This window comes from Camellia sinensis, chromosome 5, assembly GCF_055761805.1.
Source record: "Camellia sinensis isolate YWXY chromosome 5, ASM5576180v1, whole genome shotgun sequence".
In the NCBI taxonomy this organism is placed as follows: Eukaryota; Viridiplantae; Streptophyta; class Magnoliopsida; order Ericales; family Theaceae; genus Camellia; species Camellia sinensis.
Genome location: NC_138965.1, coordinates 59,691,836 through 59,718,662, shown reverse-complemented (window position 1 = coordinate 59,718,662; position 26,827 = coordinate 59,691,836). Strand labels below are relative to the sequence as shown.

Here is a 26,827-nt window from a genome sequence, read left to right as displayed (position 1 = left end):
AAAAGCCAAAAAGTCACTAAAAAAATAAAAAAGCTAACATTCCATATCAAAAAGTCAAAAATTTTCTTTCCTCTTTACTTTTTACACATTTTTTTATAAAAAATTAAAAATTAACCCGAACATAATTTTTAACTCATATTTTAATCAAATAATAAAAAAATTATTAAATTAACCTATTGGCAAAAAAAAAAAAAATCTTAATCCCCTCACTCACTGACAATTCACCATTCTCTCTCTAAAAACCCTCGCTATAAATCCCTCCACTCTACGTCCAAAAACAAAGGGATCTTTGCAATTTTAGGAGCGACTCTTGTCGAGTTCAGACTAGAAGAGTCTTTCAGACAAACAGAGAAGCCGAAGCGAAGATCGATCGATCGATCGATCGACAAAAAATGGTATGAAATTTCTCATCTTTGTCTTCGATTCTTGTGTTTCCTGTTTTCTGATTTTTGTGAATTGAATTAGGTTGAGTCAGTGAAACCCATCTCCAGCCCCGTCCCCGACGCTTGGTACCCAACCCTATCCGTTTTGATGCTCTCCATCGGCCTTGTCATCACCGCTGCTTTCTTCATGTATGTGATCTGATCCCTAAAAAAACATTCTGTTTCACAAAACACTTATAATTGAGTAATTTGAAGAGCAAATGCAAACAAATGTAGCAATTTTTTTTATTTTTTAATTTAGTAAATTGAATTGAGTATGGTGTGTTTCTGGTCTACTTGGTGACAATTAGGTGATTTATGTGATTAACAGGTGCATCTCATGCTCACTTTTATGGGTTTTAAATTTGAATGATTTTCTTGTTGCTTTGTCTTTGGTGTCTATGGTTGTCTGAGGAAGTTGCGTGGGATTAGAGAAATTCGGTTATGGGCCTTATAGAATATGCAAAAGTTGAGTGATTTTACATTCAGTGAAGGTTGTAAATTCTGTCTCAGTTAGTTAAGAGTTAGTTATCAGTCGATTTAGTCGTTGCAACAGGGGGGAGAGAGAGAGAGCTGTGTTGGTTGTTTTAGATTGTGCACCACATTAAAAATTTGAAAACAACTGAGAGTGATTCGGTTCATTTCAGTTTGTCTTCTTCTGTTGCTTACATTTTCAACAAGGTATCAGATACTTACAATCAAATTGTTTCAAATTCAACTATTTGTTCTTTACTTGAATTCGAGAGATCAAGAACACAAGAAATTTGACAATGTCGATTTAACTACTGCATCACTATATGCACCTTTGAGGATTAGTCGGGTTTTGATCCGAACATCCTAGTGCCAATAATATATATATATATATATATATTGCATCACCAGTTTTTCCGGTGTCAAATTTTCATTCGTTTGTGACAATCAAGCTGGATTCAGGCAATTTCGTATTGTGGAAGACATGAGCTCAAATTTTATTTTATTTTATTTTATTTTCCTTTCATGCGAATGGAATAATATCTTATTCACCATTCTAGATACAAGATAATTTTGTATCTAACCCTGAGAATGTGTTGCAGAAGTTAATCGATGGCTAGTTCCTCTTCGGTATCACTGCTTTAATCTTTGTTTCTATCCTTCCTCACGTTCTAGGCTTAGAACATGCAAATCAACTTTGACATGCATTAGAAAGTAGATTCAGTTTATTGACAAGGTCACATGCATATTCATAACTTGAAAAGAAAATTGTTAAATCTACGAAAGAATTCAAATATGGAAGCCTATATTGATTGTGTAAAGGAGTATTCATATCGCTTGGATGCAACCGGATCTTATTACATACCTTAAATGGTTTTCTTGTAGAATTTGGTTCACTGAAGATAACAATAAGGGCTATAAAATTTGAGGAATTGGTATCTTTTTAAGTGTAGAGGAGATGCACATAACAAGAGATCACACTCAACAAAATGATTCAACTTCAGTACTTGGAAGTAAATCTATGGTGAATCGCACGACCAAAATCAATTAGCGATTCTACTCACTTTTTATTATTCATGTAATTCTTGAAACTATTGTGTCTGATATCACGATTAATTTTTTTTAAGTAAAAATGACATGACACAACTTGTAATGGTGTTTACTAAGAAAATAACCAATATAATTTGTTCTTGTTTTGGTGATCATAGAGCTTTTAATATTTAGTCAAAACCAACATGTTTTTAACCTCTTCTTTTCGTTTTTTTTCCTTAAACAAAATCATAATATATCTTCTAAATATGTTTAAGATTAACATAACTTACATTATGAATTATGTTTAAGATTAACATAACTTACACTATGAATTATCTATTGATATTTTATTAAAATAAATATAGTTTAATATTACATAGGTGAGGCCAATTATACCTAATGGTTCCACAAGCACTTTATTTATTTATTTATTTATTTATTTATTTATTTATTTATTTATTTTAATATATCTTAAAAATGGTTTTTGAACCATAAAGATACCTTTTAAAGTGTTTTAGGTTCTAAAATAAAGGATTCCAATTTTCCAATTATTTTTTTCTTATTATTGGGTCATTGTTACTTAGAAAGGTTTGCATGTTTATTGTCCAAATATCAATATCTTTCCTAAGGTATTGGTACTTAAAAATTGAGAGTTAGTCTTTGTTTACTTTCTTTATTAAGAATGGTTGATAAGAAGTATCTAAAAAAAGAAAAAGGAAATATGATGATCTTACATGGGATCCCGTGTTAACTTTTTACCTATTAGACCATGTGATCATCAGTTAAAGTAATGTTTCATTGATTTAAGTCTAAATATTTTATAGGGCGAATTACACTAACGATACCTGTAGTTTGGGGCTTGTGTCATTTTAGTATTTGACCTTTCAATTGTTATACATTTGACCCTGAATTTTGAATATCGTTCCGAATAAGGACAATTGAACATGCCGTTGCTCCATTTCAAGGGCAAAGTCGTCAATTTGGTAAAATAAAAACTAATTTGACAAAAATAAATGTAAAAAAATTATTTTTAATTTTTTAAAAATTATTTCTACCCACCAAAAATAAAATATATAAAAATGATAAATCTTTTACATTTTTATTTTTTTATTTTCTTACCAAATTAATTTTTAGTATGTGTTTGGATGATGATTATGTAATGGGTGGTTATTTTTGTTGATATTTTTGGATGGTTATCATGTAATAGATGGTTGTATTTGTTCTTAACAGATATTTTTGGATAGTTATCATGTAATGGATGGTTATTAGACTTTTAATGTGTATATAAAATGTTTTTAGTTTTGAATTTTTTGATTTAATAGATTGGTTTAATAATCACATCAAAACATTGTTGCCATGTTTGACTTTTGAAAAAATAGGAAGTAATTTAATGGAACTAAATATCAAAAATAATTATTTAAAAAAACTATTTCTACCCTCCCAAAAGATAAAATTATATAAAGATGATGTGTTTTTAATTTTTTTCACCAATTTAATTTTAGTTTCTTAAAAAAAATTCTGAAAATAGATTATGAAAAGCAAATCAAACCAAACAAAACTTTATAATCAAGAAAATTCTAGCATTTCATTAAAAAAAAAGGCCATTATATTTCAAACAACATACAAGTTAACCAACACATGATAAATTGTATGACGACTTTGCCCTTGAAATTGACCGTTTGCAAAGGAAATATTTTTTATTATCCTTGTTTGGAACAAGATTGAAAATTCAGGTCAAATGTATCACAATTGAAAAGTTAATGACCAAAGTGACACAAGTCCCAAACTGTAAAGGTTGTTAGCGTAATTCGCCCTATTTTATATTTGTAAGATATATTTGACATCCAAATATGTAGATATATTTTTCTAAGTGATTAGACAAAGTGGGTGAATCTTTACGATTCATGATTCGATTCAATTTATGATCCGGTATAAGGTTATTTCGATTCACGATTCGAATCTTGATTTGACAACTGTGTCACTACTTATATACAGATTTGTTGGATCATTTTCACATACAAATACACCACAATATATTTTTCTATTATTGGTGACAAAGGTTACAACAAAGCTGGAGGATGTTGAAGAGGACAAAGGACAAGATTATGAGCTAAAAAGCATGAACACAGCCATGTGACATCACACGGACATGCTGACACTTTAAGTTTCATAAAATGTAGGGCACGACATGTGGGGGATATGCATAAAATATATTGTTTAATATTTATTGCAAGTCATATATATAAATATTTCCTTCAATGATAATAAAATCTACGATATAACACTAATCCTGAAGTTTAATGGTGGAGTGACTAATACGTATACATGTTTTTCTTTTATGATTGTATCTTTTAAGCTATTTTGTTTAAACTAATGTGTTTCATGTGAGTGTCCACAGCATGTCTGGATCCAAAAATAATTTGATACATTTGGATGTGTGTTTGACAAATATTAGGAAGTGTCCGATGAGTGTTGGTGTTGGATGTGTGTTTGACAAATATCAAGAAGTGTCCAATGAGTGTTGGTGTTGGACACGAACATGCACCTTCTTAGAAGTGTGTGCTTCTTGATTCATGAGATTTAGGTTTTCAAAGGGTTGCTTGTCAAATTTGTGGAAGGTCAAATCATATGGCCAAGGAGTGTTACCATATTTTAAATCTTAATTACCAGTCACCTGTTCAAAACTTCAATTCACCGATTTTGAATTTAAAGCAACCGGTAAACGGCTCATCGTTCTCTTCAATCTTAGGGTATTCGACAAGCTCATATTGCTCACACACAACCTTTGGTTGCTGATTCAAACAATTGGCCTTATGGTGCAGAGTCTTCTGCTTAGAATATCACCTCATCACTAGCTCTTGTTACTCAACCTCAATCCTCTGCGTCTGATTCAAACAATTGGTTCTTCGATAGTGGAGCTATTAATCATGTCACTCGTGATTTGTCAAATCTCTCTTTGCAAGATCAACAACACATGGCATCTGATGGTGTACAAGATGGTAGTGGCTCATCTTTACCTATTGCACACATTGGTAAAAGAATATCATTTCTGCTCCTTAGGCAAAATTGTCTTTCAAATATTTTGGATGTGCCCTCTATCACTCATAACCTATTCTCTGTTCATCAGTTTTCCAAGGACATTACATTATTTTTTAGTCATTGCCGTTCAATCATATGGTGGTCTGTTTTTGTCTCAATCTAAATATGCAGTTGTCATCCTCAGTAAAGCTGGAATGATTAATTGTAAACTCTGCGATAGAACTTCTTCAGTTATACCTTCACTTCTGATTTAGATTTTGGTTTTGCTCTTTCACTTTTGTCTAGAAGTGTTGTTTGGTCTTTACAATATTTGACCCTCACAAGACCAGTGATTACAGCATGCTTTGAACTTGGTTTGTCAGCATATACTTTCTTAGATAAGTTAAGGGTTCTATACATCTTGGCTTGAACTTTTCTCCTGGACCTCTATAGTTTACCTACACAGATACTGGTTGGGGTGGGGATTATTGGATTGAAGATGACCATTCATTTCTGTCTTTTTTGGGAAGAAGTAACACAAAGTTGCAAGGTCCTCCACAGAAGCAAATTATAGGGCTCCTGCCCAAACTACTGTTGTTGTTTGGTTGCAACAATTACCGCTGATCTTTGTGTTTCTTTGGTCAGTCCACCTGTGATCTGGCGTGACATTCTTTTTGCTATTGCTTTAGCAGATAATCCAATCTTCCATGCTTGGACAAAGCACATTGAAGTGGAGTAGCACTTCATTCGAGAAAAGATTCTTCACAAACAACTTATAGTTCATCATATTGGTTTTTTCAGTAAGCTGGCAGATATATTTACCAAGGCTCTTCCAGTTAGCAGATTTCAAGTCCTGAAATCCAACCTAATCATCTCTGATGTTCCCATTAGCTTGAGGTGGGGATGCTAGTGAATCTGAAGTTGCTCAAGTAATTCTACATTCAGTCTCAGTTGTTTAAGTAGGTTGTCCAGTTAGTCTAGAACATCAATTTGTTAGGGCAAGTTGTCAGTTAAATGGAAGTTTCTTGTCAGTTAGAGCTAGTTATCAGTCGATTGAGTGGTTGTAACAGAGAAGGGAGGGAGAGCTGATTTCAGTATATAAAGGAAGAGAGATGGTTTGTATCACATTGAAGCTGTGTTGGTTGTCTTCTTCTCACAATCATGAAACTGTGTTAGATTTAGGAGTCATGTATGGACATTCAAATTTGCACAATTGTTTGGTTTAACCCACTCCTCAAAAAATTGAGTTTTTTTGTTTTTAGTGATTTTTTTTTTAATATTTTACACTTTTTTTATTTTTTACATACGCATAATCTAGATACACTTTAAAAGTATAATATTTGTGAAAAAAAAACTTTAAAAAATTCACCAATTACAAAAAATACAAAAAACAAAAAACAAAAAAACTAAAATTTACTACATTTTTGTATTTTGTTGTATTTAATGAATTTTTAAAAAAAAATTGTACAAATTTTATACATTTTAAGTATACCAAGATTAAGTGGATCTAAAAAGTAAAAATTGATTAAAATATTTCTAAAAATCATTAATTAAAAATACAAAAATACAGATTGAACACTCAAAAATTTGTTTTGAAAACTCCAAACCTAACACGGTGTCATTATTGCTTATTCCTTTTTTTTTAACTTCCCTTTTTTAATTTATGATTGGAATACTTACAACCTATGCTATTACTAAATGAAGTGTGCAGTGTTGTGATGTATGCCCTCAAACTAACTGGATTCATATTGTTCTATTTAATTCCTATTATTTGAAATTATTTCATACATTATAGACATTATTCATGGGATGAAATGGTTAAGTTCCTTTGTTACGTTGCATGTAATTTATATGGATGAAAGAGTTTCATTTGCAAGAGATATAATGCAGACCTTGACACAGTTTTTACCTAAGAAGTCTGTTAGGACAACTATAATGCATTCCCTATGGGATAGGATGTTTTATCTCAATCACAAAGTGTAAGACTTTGAATTAATATGTTGATTTATTTGCAATACAATGAAGGACCTCAATAAGACTCACACTATACAAAACTTACTCTCTACCTTGGTGTGAATCTTATAGTGCCTAATGCTATGGAGTCTAATCCTGAGAAGAGTCAAGGTCACTTTGACTTACCGATGAGTGTGGCTTCATGAATTGGCCAACTCCTCGGTATCTTCGGTGATTAAGGTTATGATTTGGGAGTATCTTCTTCAAGATGGTATCTATTCTTTGCTTAAATGCAAAGTAAATGTCCATTTGAGTCAGTACACTTGTTAGTCATTTGAATATAGGCCTAGTCATTATGTGAAGTGTTCATATGATGCAACTAGTAGCTATAATTAGTGCACTAGTACTCAATTTAAGTAAGTGAATGATTGGTTTAGACATTGCTCCTATCCAATGTCATTTATGGGAATAGGAGGACCCTTCAACTCCAATCAGTGAATATTTGGATGCAATGACATCATTAATGATGGAGAAGTTTAAAGAAAACGACGAAATATAATCATTCCACTTGTAAAAATTAGAGTTGGGCAAACATCCACCCGACCTATCAAATCAGAATGGCCTGAGCCATTTCGTCACAAAACAGATGGTTTCGATGGTCCAAGTGGACAGATGCGAATGCATATTTCCCAATCTGCCTAAGTTCAGATGGGTGATGGATGAGAGGCCATCTGACCAAAACCCGATTCATCAACACCCCTAAGAATGGTGTTGTGCTTTGTGTGTTAAAAAAGGGGCCTTTTATTTGGTAATTATATTACCTATTTATGAAGTACGAAATTTGAGCCTTTATTTTTATTATAAAAAATGAAGAATAAAAAATTTTGGACTCAAATAAGGCCAAAAAATAGTAAAGAAATATGGGGAAATAGTTTGAAAAAAGGCCCAAAACAGTAAAGCTCAAAACACCATAATGCCAAACCAAACCGCATCCACCCGCCAACCTACATGACTCACTCAATCCACATCTACTAACTAAGCGGACGGATGTGGATTATTTTTTCCAATCTGCCTAAGTTCGGACGGATGGCGGATGGGAAGCCACCAAGCCCAAATCAATCTGCGAACACCCCTAGTAAAAATGGAATTGATTGTGACAAAAGCATAATCTATTTTTCTGTGATGGATTTTGTAGAATCAACTTTTCCGAAAGAGATACCAAAGTGGCAGTAATCTTGTGGCAAGGATAACAATAAAAGTTGACGACACTTATCTTGCTGACACATTAATACAAAGGGAATAGGGTTGCACTGCTGCTTTTTTATCTAGCACCCACCTGTCTTCTTTCTTTTTCGGTCTTGATCATATCTTTTGGATAAAAGGGATGGTCTCACCCTTGTTGAGATAGACTTCTTTGAATTTCCTGGCTTTCTTCTGTAACCATACTGTGCTTAGTGTGTTAGAAGATTGCAATCTTTTGTAAGTTTACTTTCAATAAAACTATTTTTATTTGTTTTGTTCTCGGAGTTGTTATGATAGTTTTTATATTTGTGATATCTTATTGGATCGTGTTCAAGTAATTCATTGAATAAATAATAATAAAAAAGAATTAAATATTTATAGAATTGTTTGTTTAATACTCTTTTGAACAAGGAATATGTTTATATAGAAAGTATTAAAACGAGAAATTAAATATTATCAAAATCAGTTAGATATTGGGTCTAGTTGGTATGAGAGCTGTGATAACTTTAATTGATTGTTCAAATATATACGGTAAGATTATGTGAAGGACTTTGCATAAGATAGGACTGTTATAATTTTATGGTTTATCTCGTATAATCTTATGGGACTTCGGCCTAGTTGCGCTAGGGGTTTTTGTCATATTGCATTTAATTGCATTAGACTATTTTCCCCTGTAAATCGTTAACAAAGTAGTTAATAATCATATCAGATGTTGTATATATATGAAGACTTACAAATTGTTTTTTTTGTTTAGATCTCGAAATAGATCTTTATCAGAATCAGTCAAAAATACTAAATTAATTGAATATAATAACATTCAAGAACAATTAAATAGATTGACAATTCTATCCATAAATCCAAAACTAATCTGCAAAATTGGAATGTTTGACTTCAATAGTAGTATGGCAATTAAAACCATGGAGCAAACAATAAGTATCGATAATGATGAAGTAATCCTAAATCTCTTAGATCCTAATGATCTCATAAAACATCTGAACAAATACAAACTTGTGCATATTGGTTTAAATCAGATTGCATTTAAACCTTGGACTTTATTAGGCTTGAATGCCCTTATACAAGCAACAATTATAGATGATAGGTGTTTAGACTAGGAACCATTCTTAGTGGGAGCTGTAGAAACCAGTTTATGTCATGGACCACTATACTTTAATGTTTATTGTAATATTTCATTGCACTTATCGTTTCAAAATATAGGCGAAGCTATGAATCTTAGAATTCAGATTATAAGGATATAATTTTCTTCTTGGTTTTGAAATTGTTGCTATAATATATAGGATACTAAGAAGCACAGATACAGATACAAACACGGTACACGGACACAGATGCTGAATTTTTTTAAAAACTAGGACACGTTGGGGTACACTTTCAATAAAAAAATTTGTAAATGTGTACATATTATAAATCCATATATAAAGAACATTATTTCAATCAAATTAGAGATAAAAAACCACACAAATAACAATTCAACAACTAAGCATCCATAACATTTTCATTTGATCATCATTCATTTATAAAAAAAAAAACTACTATTTGACATCATACATTCAAAATATCATCCACCACAAGTTTGGCAACTACATTAAATATCTTTACATAAACAAAGATTGTCCATCCACTAAATTCAATGGCCCCATTTCATCTGTCATTTGACCCAACTTCAATTGCCTCATCATCGCTTCCATCACCTCCATCACCATCATCCGTGAACACTATGGCCTCCAATTCTGGTTCATCAAGGGAAAGTGTTGCAATTTCAATCTCTCCAACATCTTCAAATGAATCGAAAGCATCGCCGGCTATATCCCACGTCTTGGTTTGTCCTTGCATATATTGTGGGGTTCTCCTTGATAGAAGGCGAAGATTGTTATGAATGAAAATCAAGTCTTCGGCACGTTTTGGAGTCATCTTATTTCTTCTCACTGAATGCACAAAAGAATAAGTGCTCTAATTTCGTTCACAACATGATGAAGAAGAAGGTTGCACAAGTAGATTCAATGCTAAGTTTTGAAGAAAAGTAGCACTTGCGCCATAACCCACCAACTTTTTGGATCCATTCATAGCGATCATGAATAGAATCAATTGTCCAAATTTTGGGACGTGACAGATCTTTTGAGTTTTTGTAGTCTGGCTGCACAATATTTTAAAATAAATTTAGCATTTTAGATGAGATTAATAATTTTGTTCTTCCTATTGCATGTTGTTTCAATTCATTGTTTTATTTGGTTTTGGTGATTTGAAATCCTGTATACATTGTTTGCTTACATCTCTGTGCATAGTAATATGTATATGTCATCTTGGAGTGATCATCCAGGAAACAGGCAGATTCAAAGACAAAGAAGTCTACCAAAATTGGCATCAGATCATAGTTCTTACAGTGGTGGCACCACTGAGGAAGATTTGGTACGTTGATTTCATGTTTTGTATCTATATTTGAGCTTTATGATCTGAAGTTATTAATTTTTCACATTGACTTTTGAATAGTCATTGCGAAAGCAAAGCAATGCTACTTTTGTGATGTGTCAAACACTCAATAGTGGTTCTTTTTCATCTGGTTATATTAAATTTATGAATTTAAATTTCATTTTGCATATGCAGTTCTCATGTGAGTTATGGAGTAGCTCTTCTAGACGAGTTACTGGTACCTGTAGAAATTTAATGTATAAAGAGAAATAGAGAATTGTATTATTGATTGATTTATATTGATATCTATTACAATGATTCATGATTCCTATATATAGAAGAGGGTGAGTGTGTAGTAGGTAAGGAGTAGGTGAAGTGGAGGTGGTAGTGGTGTAGTGGGTTAGGTTTAGTGGAGTAGGTGAGGTGGTAGTGGTGTAGTGGGTTAGGTTTAGTGGAGTAGGTTTAAGTGGGTGAAGTAGGTGGAGAGTAGGTAGATTTTAACAGCCCCCCGCAAACTCAAGGGGGATAGGAACTAACCAACTTGAGTTTGGAGAGAGTAACAAAACAAGAAAATACATAAAAATAAAAGAGGATAAGAGACACTGTATGGTCGTGTCAGACCATTGGTGAAGACACTGGATGGTGGTGTCATAACGTTGTAGAGGACACTGTATGGGGGTGTCATAACCATGTAGAGGACACTGTATGGTGGTGTCATAACGGTGTAGAGGACACTGGATGGCGGTGTCAGACCGATGTAGAAGACAGTTTATGGGGTCATGTCGGACCGTTGTAGCAGACAATGTTGTGACAGTTGTGGTGACAGTTTACGGAGTCTTGCTGGACCCTTGTAGAAACTAACCGGAATCAATGTCGGGACAGTTTACAGAGTCTTGTCGGACCCATAAAGGAGCTAACCGGAATCAATGTCGGGACAGTTTACAGAGTCTGGTCGGACCCTTGTAGAAACTAACCGGAATCAATGTCGGGACAGTTTACAGAGTCTTGTCGGACCCTTAAAAAGTTGCACCCTCAAAAGGTGTGCCCAATCTTTCAAAAGGCGTGCCATCAAAAGGCGTGCCCAATCCATAAAAAGGCGTGCCATCAAAAGGCGCGCCCACTTCATCAAAAGACGTGCCCGACAGAAAGCGTCTAGCCATCAAAAGGGGCGCCTGACACGCGGCGATGCACGTGATTGACAGAGCGCGTGTCGGCCTCGTCGTCTCTGTCTTTATAAACCAAAGCAAAGTCTGAGGCTTGGAAGCATAACAAACCAGTTGAAACCTCTTCGTTCTCTGTAACATTCTGTAACCAACCCTTCTCTGAAACACTCAGCAACCCAAAAACATGGCTTCTTCTTCCCGTTCAGCTACCCAGAACATAGCCTCTTCTTCCCGTGTTCTGCTCACTCTCTTTCCCGACCTCAACGAGTCAACAAGAGAGATAACTGGTGCGGTGGCCTGTGAACCTCAACCAAACACCTCTGGTTTTGCTCCGTTGAACTTTCCGATGCGGTCGGTGGAGCAAAAATTGGCAGTGCAAACGGATATTGAAGCTAATCAGTATACATTGAAGTCCTGTGTTGAAACTATGACTGCGGTCACAAACTTGTCGCACCGGTTGCAGAGTAGGACAAATGAGGTGCAGCAGTTAAACGCCCAACTGGCTCTGCTCCAACGCATGTATAAGGATGCGCGAGCAGAGATAAGTGTGCTAAAGGCGGAAAATAAGGAGCTGAAGCGGAAGGCCACCGTTATGTTCCGATTTGGAGGTCCGCCATATGCTGTAGTAGAGGAGCAGGGTGGAGTGATCGTGCCCAGTGGAGTGGGAAACACGGAGGCAACACCGTCAAGGGCCGCCCAGGACGGAGGCAAGAAGAAAAGACCGGCGGAATAGGCGAAAAAGTGAGGTCGGTGGGTGGCCGTCTGCAGAAAAGAAAACAAATCTTGTGGTGTTGTGGTTTGTGGTGTTGTGGTTTGTGTTGTTGTGGTTGTTTTTTTTTTTTTTTTTTTTTTTTTTTTAAATTGTGATCGGGGTTGATCCCTGAGATGAATAAAAGATGGTTTGGTGTGCAAAGCTATATGGTATGAATGAAATTTGAAAAAGATTAAAAAATAATGTGAAAGAAAAATAAAGAAAGAAATAATAAAAATATATTTGAAATCAAAATGAAAGATGGGGGAAATAAGGAAAGTGGTTTGGAGAAAATAAATAAAAATAATGGATTTTGAAATCAAACGGAGGAGAGAGGGGACAAGCCCATGTGAGAGAAAGAGGGGAAAAATGATAGCCGATGCACCCAAAAATAATCTAGCTGCTATCCACAGGCGCTTAGGGGAAGGAAATGGTAGCAAGAGACGGCCAACACCATATATGGCTATAGCAAAGAAATGGAGTATCAAGCTCAATGGGCTAGGATTTAGACTAGAGAGTAAAGCCACTGGTCCTGTTGAACACACACCTCCAAGGCTCAAATAATCAAAACATGCTTCACGCATTTCCTTCCTTGCTTGATCAGGAGATGCACAAAACACCTTGTACAGGGCTCCAGTCATTCCTCCACCAGTTAAAGGATGATGCATGTTGAAAGCATCACCTATTAATAGTGCTCCAGGAGTAGGGTAAGGAGCAGCTGGCATACTTCTATTGGGCATTGTTCTAATACTTCCCTTATCAATTGCAGCTATAAATGAATCATGCAGCTCAGGTGGAACCTGGGGAGCCACCAGAGGGAAGCAAAGCCGAAGGCTGTAAAAGCGAAAAAGGAAAAGAAGGCTCCGGCTAAGACAAAAGCTGCTGCGCCAAAAGCTAAAGCCGCTGTGAAGCCCAAGCCAGCGGCAAAGGCCAAGCCAGCTGCGAAGCCAAAAGCTGCTGTGAAACCGAAGGCTGCCGTGAAGCTGAAAGCTGCAGTGAAGCTCAAGGCTGTGGCGAAGCCCAAACCAAAGCCGAAGGCGAAGGATCCTAACAAGAGGCAAATGAGCATGGAGGAGAAGCATAGATTGAGTGTTGGGTTGCAGAGTTTGCCCCAGGAAAAGATGCCACAGTTAGTGCAGATTATGAAGAAGAGGAATTCACATTGGCCTCAAGAGAGAGGATTTAGGCAGTGATGGGAAGGTATGTGTAGAAAATAAGCGGAATAGGTTGAGGTCCGGCGGGCGGCCAAGGCGAGGTTGCCGCCCGCCGGTGAAACGAAAAATACTAAGTGCTTAACCTTGCTCTGATACCATGTAGAAATTTAATGTATAAAGAGAAATAGAGAATTGTATTATTGATTGATTTATATTGATATCTATTACAATGATTCATGATTCCTATATATATAGAAGAGGGTGAGTGTGTAGTAGGTAAGGAGTAGGTGAAGTGGAGGTGGTAGTGGTGTAGTGGGTTAGGTTTAGTGGAGTAGGTGAGGTGGTAGTGGTGTAGTGGGTTAGGTTTAGTGGAGTAGGTTTAAGTGGGTGAAGTAGGTGGAGAGTAGGTGGATTTTAACAGTACCCTAATAAAGAAGTTATTAGCAGACGAGATGTCAAAAGAAACAGAGTCCAAGAGACGGCCACCAAGTGTTATTGCCAGATTGATGGGTCTTGATGGGCTGCCTCCTCAGCAGCCTCTTCATAGATAACATAAAGGGTTCTTGGAAACTTATCGACAATGGACTACATCAGTATCATCGCAAAGGGATGGAAAACCATATGAACACCGATCAACTAGGAAAACCATCTAGATGAAATAGGACACCGATCAACTAGGAAAACCATTTAGATGAAATAGGAAAACCATATCATCGGTGTTCATGTGGTTTTCCATCCCTTTGCGATGATATTGATGCAGTCCATTGTCGATAAGTTTCCGAGAACCCTTTATCTTGTCTATGAAGAGGCTGTTGAGGAGGCAGCCTATCAAGACCCATCAATCTGGCAATAACACTCGGTGGCCGTCTCTTGGACTCCGTTTCTTTTGACATCTCTGCTGCTAATAACTTCTTTGTTGGGGTGCCAATAACTCGTCTAGAAGAGCTACTCCATAACTCACATGAGAGCTACATATGCAAAATGAAATTTAAATTCATAAATTTAGTATAACCAGATGAAAAAGAACCACTATTGAGTGTTTGACACATCAAAAAAGTAGCATTGCTTTGCTTTCGCAATGACTATTCAAAAGTCAATGTGAAAAATTAATGACTTCAAATCATAAAGCTCAAATATAGATACAAAACATGAAATCAACGTACCAAATCTTCCTCAGTGGTGCCATCGTTGTAAGAACTATGATCTGATGCTAATTTTGGTAGACTTCTTTGTCTTTGAATCTGCCTGTTTCCTGGATGATCATTCCAAGATGACATATACATATTACTATGCACAGAGATGTAAGCAAATTGTGTATGCAGCATTTCAAATCACCAAAACCAAATAAAACAATGAATTGAAACAACATGCAATAGGAAGAACAAAATTATGAATCTCATCTAAAATGCTAAATTTATTTTAAAATATTGTGCAGCCTGACTCCAAAAAGATCAAAATTTAAAAAAAAAAAAGATAAATTATGATTTTCCGAAGAAAAATAGGGATATGCATTGTTACAAAATCGCATGAAGGAATTTAAAAAAAAATGATATTTGCAAAATTTTTAAATCAAACCCCACACCTTTGTGCGTCCTGTTACAAACATACAAAATAAGACTACAAGCTTGGATGATGATACCTCGTATTATTGTTTTCATTTTTTGAAAATAAACTCGTTTGTCCAATTATTTTTTATTTTTTGAAACATTTAGTTTTTTAGTAAAAAAATTTGATTTACATACAAAGATTTTATATATATAATTTATTCAGAATAATGTGAAAGTTATATTTTTAAATTCAAAGGCACAATAATAAATGTTCTAATTTGAAATGAAAATGTCTCACAAGACATGTCACTACTGTGAAATTTTATGTACTAAAATTTGTTGGTAAATTACATTGACCAACTTAAGGTTTTTTTAAAAAATATAATAAATTTTACAAATTTTATTTATCACATTGAACTAATATAGATAATTTTTTTTCCCAAACTCTCCTGCCTTGAGAAATTGGCAAATTCCATATATGCCTTTTTGCGATCCCTCGAAGTAGGAAAATACTTTTTCATGCATTTCATTCTTTCTCGAGAAACCTCTACATCTTTATGTGGAGGAACTTGATTTGTATCTTCATAAAGCCATTGATCATTGTAATACCTTTAGTATGACAAATAAAAGTTGAAAATTAGTTTGTGATTAATAGAAGGTTAAATACTGAAGCACGATGATAAAGCTAAGGTTTTTATGTTAGAAGTCACCTCGGATTTAGTGAATGAGCTAAGCAATGGAGTGGAGTATTATTCTTGTTCCAACGATCCACAAGAATTTTATGCACCACTTCATAAAAGGTAGATGAATCCTCAAGCTGCTTCCCTTCATGCCTATATATTGCAAATATTGCAACCCTAACTTTTTCTATCATTATATCCCACATGTCGTAGACCAAGTGAAGACAAGGCTTATCCGTATCACAAACCCTAAGCATATCATATATTGGAGCAATAAATGAAATAATATAATTAATGAAATCCCACCAAATGTCATCAATCACTTTCTCTTTGACAAACTTGGCTTTTCCCACATCATCCTCTCTGTAAGTACTCCATCTTTCACTAATCACCATGGCTTGAAGACTTCCTTTAAGAAGCGTAAGTCTCTTAATCATAACAAGCACCGAAGCAAAACATGTACTAGCAACTGAAAGCAACTTCAAAGGTACAAATTCATTACAGATAGCCAATCTCATTGAATGATTCATGATGAAATTCTTGATGAAGGCAACATCCTCCGCAATGGTTGTGGTCCAAGAACACTCATCATATGTTACTTGATTGTTTTCAAGATTCTTTGCCGCACAAATATTTTGCAAGGCAAGGTTGAGAGTGTGTACCACACATGGTGTCCAAACAATGTTAGGATATATTTCTTCAATAATAAAGTCCCGCACCAAAACAATTCTTAGCATTATCTGTGATCACTGGAATCACATTTTATGGACCAACCTCTATAACTTCTTTCATCAAACCAAAAATAAAGAATTCATCTTTTGTTTCACCCAAATAATCCACTGCCTTGAGAAATATAGCCCCACATTCCGTTATCGCCATAAAGTTAATCAATGGCTTTCTTTGTGAGTCAATCCATCCGTTATTGACAATGCTTACCCCTTTCTCTTTCCATGTCCCTTTGATCGGTTGAAGCAATCTCTCAACATTTGCCTTTTCTTGATGGAGTAATGTTGTCCTCAACAAATTATACCCTAGTGGAAAATAGTCTGGAAGAGGATTATTCGCGGAAAACGAATATGAGCTCACGTAGCATGGGTTCCTTGATAGCTGGAATGGCAAACCAGCAAAAAAATACATCCTTGCAATTTTGGCTTGTAATCGATCATGATCATTCTTGTTTAAAAATCTTCCACTTCCACTTGTTTTCCTTTTTTTTTGACACGTAGCCTTTTTGAACAAAGGAATGTAAACCACTTGATGATGTACTAGATGGGGGAAGAGGTACGTTCCTTGGTGCATTTTTTCTTGTTTTCTCTTTGGCTTCTTCTTCCAATTTTTGCATATCCTCAATATCTTGATTTGAAACTTTCATGCAAGCTCGAATCCCTTGACCGGACAAGTTTAGCAAATGAGCTCTAACCCTAGTATAGGAACTTTTCATATCTCCAAAGAGGTTTGCTTGTGTCTTCATTAGATGGTGCACTGCTAACACCAACCGATTCCATTTTCAATATAAAAAAATTAAACCTAATTTAGATAACAATCACATTATCAACAATTAATTACAAAAAAATTACATATCAACAAAATCACCCATGATTTATAATTTTTTGTTTGTTATAAACAAGCAGGTTAACAAACAAGAGACAATACCACAGCTGCAACAGAAAAGAAAACAATAGTTCCTACAAGGCCACAAACAAAAGTATAACACCCATAGCAGGCCACAACAAGTATGACAGCCACAGCAACTTAAAGAGATGAAGAATTATAACATCCATAACAAGTAACAACACCCATAACAAGTACCCAATAAGCAAACAGCAGTACCCAATTAACTGGCATCAGCCACAATAGTAGAAGAATAAGAATAAAGAGGGAGAAGACCCACATAAACTTTCGAAGTATACAGAGCATTCAGCTCCAATGGGCTTGAAGTAAAAATAGGAGTTTCAAAGATGCTTTCATAGTTGTCGGATTGGGATTTGAATCCTGAATCGAAATGGCCTTGTACCAAATTGTGAATCAAATTGAATCAAATCATGAATCGTAAAGATTCAGTCACTTTTTTAAATTACTTAGAAAAATATATCTACACACTTGGATATTAAATATATTTTATAAATATGAAATATTTAGATTTAAATCAATGAAAATGTTATTTTGAGTGATGATCATATGGTCTAATTAGAAGTTAATACGGGTTCGCATATAAGATTACCATCTTACCTTTTTCTTTTTTTAGATATTTCTTATCAATCATTCTTAATAAAGAAAGTAAACAAAGACAAACTCTCAATTTTCAAGTAACAATAATTTAACAACGATGTTAATCTTTGGACAATATATACATATTCCAATTAACAATGACCTAATAATAATAAAGAATTAATCAGAATTCTTTATTTTAAAACCGAAAGCACTTAATAGATATGCATGCTTATTCATCAAGAAGTTTTTTTATATAAAAGAACTTGTGGAACCACTAAGTTTAACTGTGGCATAATCCATGTAATATTGAACTATATTTATTTCAATAAAATAGTAATAGATAATTCATGGTGCAAGTTACTTTAACCTCAAAAATCTTTAGAATCTATATTATAAATTTTGTTGATGAAAAAAAGAGAAGAAAATTAAAAAAAACATGTTAGGTTTGATTAAATTTGATTGGATCCTATTAAAAACTTCTTGATCACCAAAATAATAAATGATGTATATATTAGTTATTTTTGTATTAAACACTAGTAAAAATTTTATTATGTCATATTTCATAAAAAGAATCGAAATACGTCGGATACGATAGTTTCAAGAATTGAATGAATCATAAAAACTGAATCGAATTATGAATCGTGAATCGATAGTAAATCGTGTGATTCACCATAGATTCACTTCTAAAATAGATTTACCCATAGATTTGTATCGATTTTGTATAAATTGCCTATCAAATTGTGAATCGAATCACAAATTGTGAGATTCTGATAACAGAAGACTCTTTTCTATTTAAAATAAATAAATAAATATAAAGGGGATTACAATGGGCTTTATTGAAGAAATAATAAAGGATGAAGGGAGAGAATGGAGAATATGGACATCGCTAGGGTTGTGACGAAGAGAGAGAGAGAGAGAGAGAGAGAGAGAAGAGGTAGAGAAAGGAGAGAAGAGAAGCAAGAATGGACATAGAGCTAGGGTTGTGATGAAGAGAGAGAAAGAAAGAGAGACGGAGAGAAGAAAAGATAAAGAAAGAAACTAACCTATGATGATGTCCCTTTTCCAGTGGGTGATGAGTGATATGATATGCCTTTTCTGGTAGGTGGGTGATGAGTGACGCTTTCCCGATCGTCTTCTGCTTTTGTCTCCCTTTTCTTCTACTTTTCTCTCCCTTTTCTTATCTCTATTACGGCTATTTTGATATTAAATTAGGGCTTTGGCAATCGGATATTTTGTTTCAAAGTTTAATATCACATTTTGACCCCCACTACATAGTTTTAAAATTTCAAAATAACCCTAGTTTTAAAGTTTCAAAATAACCCAGCATGTCCCACTTTTTGCTAGCATGTCCGAGCATATTCCCAAGCGTGTCTAAATAACAAAAATAAAATAAAATATTTGGACACTTTCAGAGGTGTGCCCAGGATGTGTCTAAGTGTGTCCATGTCCTAGACGTGTTGGACATTAATATGAGGGCCCGGGAGAAGTAAATTAAATACTATAAAAATCAGTTAGATATAATATCCTGGGTCTAGTTGGTATGAGAGCCATGATAACTTAAATTGATTGTTCATAAGATAGGACTATCATAATTTTATGGTTCATCTCATATAATCTTATGGCACTTCGGCCTAGATGCACTAGGGGTTTTTGTCGTATTGCAAGTAATTGCATTACGCTATGTTTTTCCTAAGCACTTCTAATTGTCTTATGTTTAGATCTCAAAATAGATCTTCATCAAAATTAGTCAAAAATACTAAATTAATTGAATATAATAATAATATTCAAGAACAAGTAAATAGATGGACAATTTTATCCATAAAGCCAAGACCAATCTACAAAATTGGAATGTTTGACTTCAATAGTAGTATGGCAATTAAAACCATGGAGCAAACAATAGGTATCGATAATGATGAAGTAATCCTGAATCTCTTAGATCCTAATGATCTCATAAAACATTTGAACAAATACAAATTTGTGCATAGAGGTTTAATTCAGATTGCATTTAAACCTTTTATTAGGATTGAATGCCCATATACAAGCAACAATTATAGATGCTAGGTGTTTAGGCTAGGAACCATTCTTAGTGGGAGCTGTAGAAACCAATTTATCTCATGGACAAGTATACTTTAATGTTATCATAATTTGTCATTGTCCTCATTGGATCAAAACAAAGGTGAAGCTGTGAATCTTAGAATTCAGACTATACGGATCTAATTTTCTTGGTTCTGAAACTATTGATGTACTATATATGATATATTACAAAAATATGACAATCCTAACTCCTGAAATTGAACAGCATCGTACTCCTGGTATGACAGTACTAATTGAATCCAGTTTAAGAACTTCAAATATTGCTACTCCTAAAAGCTAATTTTCTTGAAAATTGGACATTACAGAATGCTATCCCTCCCCAACCAATAGTCAATAGAGATTTAGACCAAATTGTATAAACACCAGAAGGTGATAGTAGTATTAATTTTAGATTTTAGAATTTAGGACGCCTAGGTGCAATTCATCTAGAAGTATTCCTCCTTTTAAAGTTTCATACCCTTCATCTTTTAGACATTTGGTATCTGAAAGACTGTTGAAGAACCTTCAATTGAAGGAATAAAAATATCTGACAACCAAATTTCTCATGGTATCTACAGCAGGCAGTCTAATTATTGCGAATCACTGATTGCCAGTGAAATGAATTTTGATTTTCCTTAATGGATTTAACACCAAATAGTAAAATTCATCAATCTATAAAATTACAAAATTTCAGCAACCCAAATATAAACAATTTAGGGATTTTGGTATTTTAACAAGTACGACAGTAAGCAATTACAATTATATAATGAACAATTTTATTAGTATATTCAAGATACTTAAAGAATTGGCCTCTGCTCAATGGTTTTATCTGAATCATTTTTTTGAAGTAGAATCTGAATGAATTTGTATCTTGATGGTTTTTATTCTTGGACAACCTCCAATGGAGTGGTAATTAAGTCTTTACATCCACCAACAGAATCTATAACAATTCAATCTAGCTCTTCCAATCCTCCTTTACAAATATCTGCATATATTAAACAAACAATTGATGAAGACTTAGTAAAAAAACATGCTAAAGTTGGGGATATTAATAAAATTATCAAACAAAACAACAATTAAACTAATTTACATTTTCAAAATATAGGATGACAATTAATTAGAATCGAACAGCATGTTCAACAATTAGTTGAAAAACAATCAATTCCACCTATCACACAATCAAAATCATTGGAAACCACTAATCTTATGCCTCCATTAGAAATAAAAGGTTTCAAATTAAATAGACAAAAATTATGAAGAATTTTTTAAATTTTGACTAATAAATTTAAAGGATTTCATAATAATGAACTTAATATTAATGTTTTGTCACAACAATCCGATAATGAATCAGATGATAGTGATATTAATCTTTCAAAAATTCTTCAAACGCAAACTTTATTAAACACATAAGATTCAATTAATAAAATTGAATGTACAGAAGGTACGAATCGTACAACATTTGTTGGACCTAGTCAACATTAATATTATTATCAACGACCTAGTACCTACCCCTCATGATAATCTTTTTGGGGAAGACTTTTTGAATTCCCAAAAATCGTATCATGGGAAAACCCTTTATAAATGGAATATTTATGGTAAATTTGAATTTCAAATGTTTGAAACAATACACCAAAGTATATCATGCTTGAAAAGGGAATAATAACATAGACCAAGAAATAGCTAGATATATAACTAATGGTTTTACTGGTATCCTTAAAAGAGTTAAAAATGAAATTACTCAACAAAATGAGCAACAAGAATATGCCCGTTTATACTCTTGCTTAAACAATTCTACTTTATTTTATAAGTTTTGTTGGTAGTACGAATCGTGGGAACTATTACAAAATTTAAAATGTCCTTCCTCGATACATTTTAGATGGTATAAGGATGTATTTCTTGCAAAAGTAATGCAAAGAACTGACACGAATAGTGAGCATTGGAAAGCCAAATTTATTGATGGCATACCTAATCTATTTGCTTGAAGGATTAGGAGAAAATTAAAAGATAAGCATGATGGCTTATTTATACCTTATAATCAGTGTACTTATGGTGAGTTAATTGCTATTGTGCTTCAAGAGGGCTTAGCTTTTTATAATGAATTAAAACTTCAATATCAAATGAAGAAACAAAATTTAATAGGAACAAAAGATTTAGGTGAATTATGCAATTAGTGTGCATATGATACAAAAATCCAATTTCCTAAATCACATAGGAAATCTAGAGCTGTAAGAAAATCTAAAAAAATCTTATAAAGGAAAAAATGCAATATTATAAAAAAGAAAAAATCTTTGAATACTAATTTTCAGAAGGGTAAGAGAAAATCTTATCCTAAAAATAAAAAAGCCCAGTGCCAAATGTTACAAATGTGGCAAAATTGGCCACTAGACTGAGGATATATTAAACTGATTTTGATAATATTTAATTTCTGATTTCAAACTTTAAGTCTATGCAAAATATATTCTTTGTTCGAAAGAGTATTAAGCAAACGATTTTGTAAATATTTAATTCTTTTTTTAATATTATTTATTCGATGAATTACTTGAACACAATCTAATAAAATATCATACACAAAAACTATCATAACAACTCGTAGAACAAAACTCATAAATAGTTTTATTGAAAGAAAACTTGCAAATGATTGCAGTTTTCTAAACACATTAGACACAGTATGTTTGTAGAAGAAAGTAAGGAAATTTAAAAAAGTGTGTCTCAACAAGGGTGAGACCATCACCTTTTATACTTTAAAAAAAAAATGGTGCTATATGCACCAATTGGTATACCAATTAGTGTACCAACATATGCTATGAAATTGTCATTTAAAAACTATGACCCCACTCATTATACAAACTACAAAGATCCAAAATCTCTAAAATTATGCCACATCTTCCATTAGTACACTAATTGGTAGACCAATTGGTGCATATAGCATTATTCCAAAAAAAAATTAAAAAATGTACTTCAAACCAATTGAAGTTTGAAAAAGAAAGAAGACAGGTGACGCATGCTGGATAAAGGAGCAGTCGTACATCCTTCCCCCCTTTGTCTTGATGTGTTGTCAAGATAAGTGTTGTCAACTTTTATTGTTATCCTTGTTGCAAGATTGTTGTCACTTTTGATATTTGTTTTGAAAAAGTAGATTTTGCAAAATCCATCTTGGAAAAGTAATCACTGATTGGAGTTCAAGGGTCCTCCTCATTTGGATCTTGAGATTCTCCTGCTAAGAATTAATATGGTTTCTGATTTTCATTTGTATCTTGTTCTTGACCCTGGACTGATCCCGTAGATACATCATCCTTAGGGATACATTTATTTGATATGAAGGAATTGATGAATTGTCCCTTTATGTAATCCATATATTTTACCATATTGTCCTATTCTGGTAAGTCCGTGTACTTTTGATGAAGCATTTGTTGAACAACTTAAAAAGGATTGAGAGCAACACTTGGTTTAGATTGAGGAGTCTGTTCCACATACTGCTTTATAGTTTGTTGAATAATAGGAAGATCCTCTTCCTCTGAAAATCCTGTCCACCATTTATAATAAAATGTTCTTTTGACACAGAGAACATTCAGATGATTAAAGTCACAAATAAATCCCATTTGCCGATCCATGGAATTCCAAATTCCATTATGAAAAGAAGAAATGGGTCAAAATAGGTTATGTATTTAAAACAACTCAACCCAGCCCTGCCCATTTAATCAACGGATTGGGTTGATTAGATATGGGTTGGGCAAATGAACCTGACCAATCCATTTATTTTATTAAAATTTTTTCTTCAATAGATGGTAATTTTTGTTTACCCCATATTTTAGTTTGAAAATGTTACTATGTGAGATACTTCTTCTGACTTCTGATAAAAAGTCCATCTTATCTCACCAATGCAAAAACCAATTACGAAATCCTATTTGAATGATCTCTAGGCAAATTTTGAAAAACCAGGAACGTTTCCTGGTTGGATTCTGATGATAAAAGGCATTAGTAAAGGCATTTATATAATCCCAATAATTATAGGATTGTCTTGTTACTTTCAAATTTCTGGACAGATTCGGAGCCAAGCCCCATTTGTCAGTTTTTAAGACCTGAGGAATAATAGGATTGCTAAATTTGATAGGTCTACTTTGTGATTAGTAGTTTCCATAAGAATAGCTTCCTGAATCAAATATTGAGCATTACAAATAGGAGATTGTTGAGTAGCCAAATATCTACTCTTGGCTTCCAAAGATGTGGAAGTCAGAGAACATAAATCTACTTGCATGGTAGTAAAAGCATATGTTCTCTTTTATCCTTTGAGATTTGAGAATTTGATGTGAAACCTGATTATGCTTTCTTGTGGTGGGTCCATTGGATTTGTTTGTGCTAAAATGCGTCACCTTCTACTTAAATCTAAACCCTGTTTGTTTTTCCTTCCTTTTTACCCCCTAGCCCAGCAATTAAGGGTGAGGATTTTTGCAAATGCAACCATAAAACTTTTCCTAGTACTTGCTCGATCTCATAAGCTTTCCCTTAAGCACTAAAAACCATAACTTGGACGGTGATGCTCTATATAGGTGGCAATTTGTGACTCTGCTCTTAAACCCTGAACCCTAATCCGTAATCATCATTAGTTGGAGCTTAGCTTGAATAGATGTCCCTGCCTATATGAGGGATATACGAAGATTAGGATCACGTAGAAGTTGAGGACATTCTACTACATCAGAGCTATTCTCCTTTTCATAGATTACAGGGGAGAGGAAAAAAACAAAAAAACAAAAACAAAACAAAAAAGGAATAATCTATGGGGCTGTATTCTGTTTGCCAGACTTGGAGCTGTCCATGCGGAAGTCCTGTGTTCTGTCAGCATTAATTCTTCATATAGTCTATAAAGGAAGCTATGCCTTTTAATATCTTTAATTTATTGTCAGGTTCATTTTTGTGAAAGAAATGATGGGGGTGCTATGTTAGCCCCAAACATACAGTAGAAAACTAATCTCTGGGTACTGTACAGCACCTTTAATTTAGATTAGGATGCTTGCCTTTTTACTTCAAACTTGTTTAGAAAGGTCTTAATGAACATGTATAGAAATTTATCTATCAAATGCTGCATTACACATTCAATTTGCAATTTATTCTTAGTGCAATGGACCTACAAATGAACCTACAAATGAACACTCCATCTTTGAGTCACAATTTAACCAGGACTTGGGCTACACTTTTAGTTAGTGCATTGTAGGGGAATTAGTGTCTGGATGCTGTTTCATTTACTATGTGGCCCAGGTTTTATGGGATACCTAACTTGATGGCAGTAGCATTCGGTTTGTTTGAGAGAGAGACAGAGAGATACTATCTGATGTGTCAACACTACATTGGTTTGTTTGACTTGGAAGCATTGGGTATTGGATATCAAAGTTATTGCTTGATTTAGATCTCACTTTCTAGTCCCTTAGGGGCATGAAGGGTGTTCTGTAATGTACATTTTATTTTTCATTTATGTTCAGCCTTTGTGTGTGTGTGAATTAGTCATGCTAGATAGGACTTAAAAAAATAAAATATGTATTAACAAGTATTTTATTTTGCCCATGGCCTTGTGGTGGTTTAGTGGCATGGAGGTAGCACTTAGGTGCTTGCAAGGGAGAGGTTGAAGATTCAACTCCTCCCATGAGCTAATCTTAACAACTAACACGGTTAAAAAATAAATAAAAAAATAAAAAAACAAGTACTTGGTTTTGTAGACAATGTATGTAACTAGTACTTGAATTGTTTCTCTCACGTGTTAGAACTCTAGCAAATCTCTTTCAAAAACCGAGTCTAGTGACAAGTTGGATAAATTACTACTATAATGTGTTATTCAAAATCAAGTTTGGACAAGTCATTGCTGTTGAGGAGAGAGCTCAGAGCATGTTATTAATGTAAATCCATTTCCAAAAATCAAAAGGCTGCTCCACCTGTCTTTAAAGTTTGCTAGAATGTACATTTTCCCTTCATATGCCAAGTGGTTTTCAAATGACCATAAATTTCTATTGCAGCTATGAAGCAACATCTTCAAGGAAAAGCCGCTGCCTGGCAAAGGAGCTCACAACAGGGGCAGTTGCATCTGTCTTCTTGGTTTGTATGTTGGTGGTTTTTTTTTTTTTTTTGGCGTGTTAATAATCTAATATTATGTTTTGAATTTTATTTTATCTATTTATTTATTTATTATTTTTTTTGTTTCTGATGCTGAATCATGGTGCAGGGTTTTGGCTCCTTGTTCTTGCTTCTTGCTTGTGGTGTTTATGTTTGATTTCTGCTTGCTGAACTGGGTAAAATTCAGTCAATTGGAGGAGTCTTACATGACGGATGATAATTTTTGACATTGTTAGTTAAATGTTCTCTGACTGAGGCTTTTCTTTTTCCTTTTTTTTTTTATTTATTTTTATTTTTTTAAAAGAGGGTAACCTTTATTAGTGTGCCAGATGAAGACAATGAATTGCTGATGGTGTTTTGGAAAGAATTTTGAAAATCAGGGAAATTCGAAATTTGAAAATTGACTTAGTCAAGAGAAAATATCTGAGGCAAATTCACAAAAAAGAAAAAAGAAGCAAAATACAATGTCTACAAAATTCATATGCAAGGGTTTTTTTGGCTAAAGTCCGATCTTTGTCTTTGATGAAAGTCAATTCATATAGACATTCACACTTCGGTTCTAGGATTTGTCTTTGATGAAAATCAGTATG

At 33.8% G+C, this 26,827-nt stretch overlaps 1 protein-coding gene across 1 annotated transcript; it reads left to right on the top strand.

The window, feature by feature from the left end:
* Nucleotides 1–206: 206 nt before the first annotated feature.
* On the top strand, nucleotides 207–26,637 carry LOC114276904 (uncharacterized). The gene is made up of 4 exons (XM_082868966.1): nucleotides 207–395; nucleotides 466–572; nucleotides 26,141–26,219; nucleotides 26,347–26,637. The coding sequence occupies exons 1-4, from the start codon at nucleotides 393–395 to the stop codon at nucleotides 26,392–26,394; spliced, it is 237 nt and encodes a 78-aa protein (XP_082725092.1). The 5' UTR covers nucleotides 207–392; the 3' UTR covers nucleotides 26,395–26,637.
* The last annotated feature ends 190 nt before the right edge of the window (nucleotides 26,638–26,827 follow it).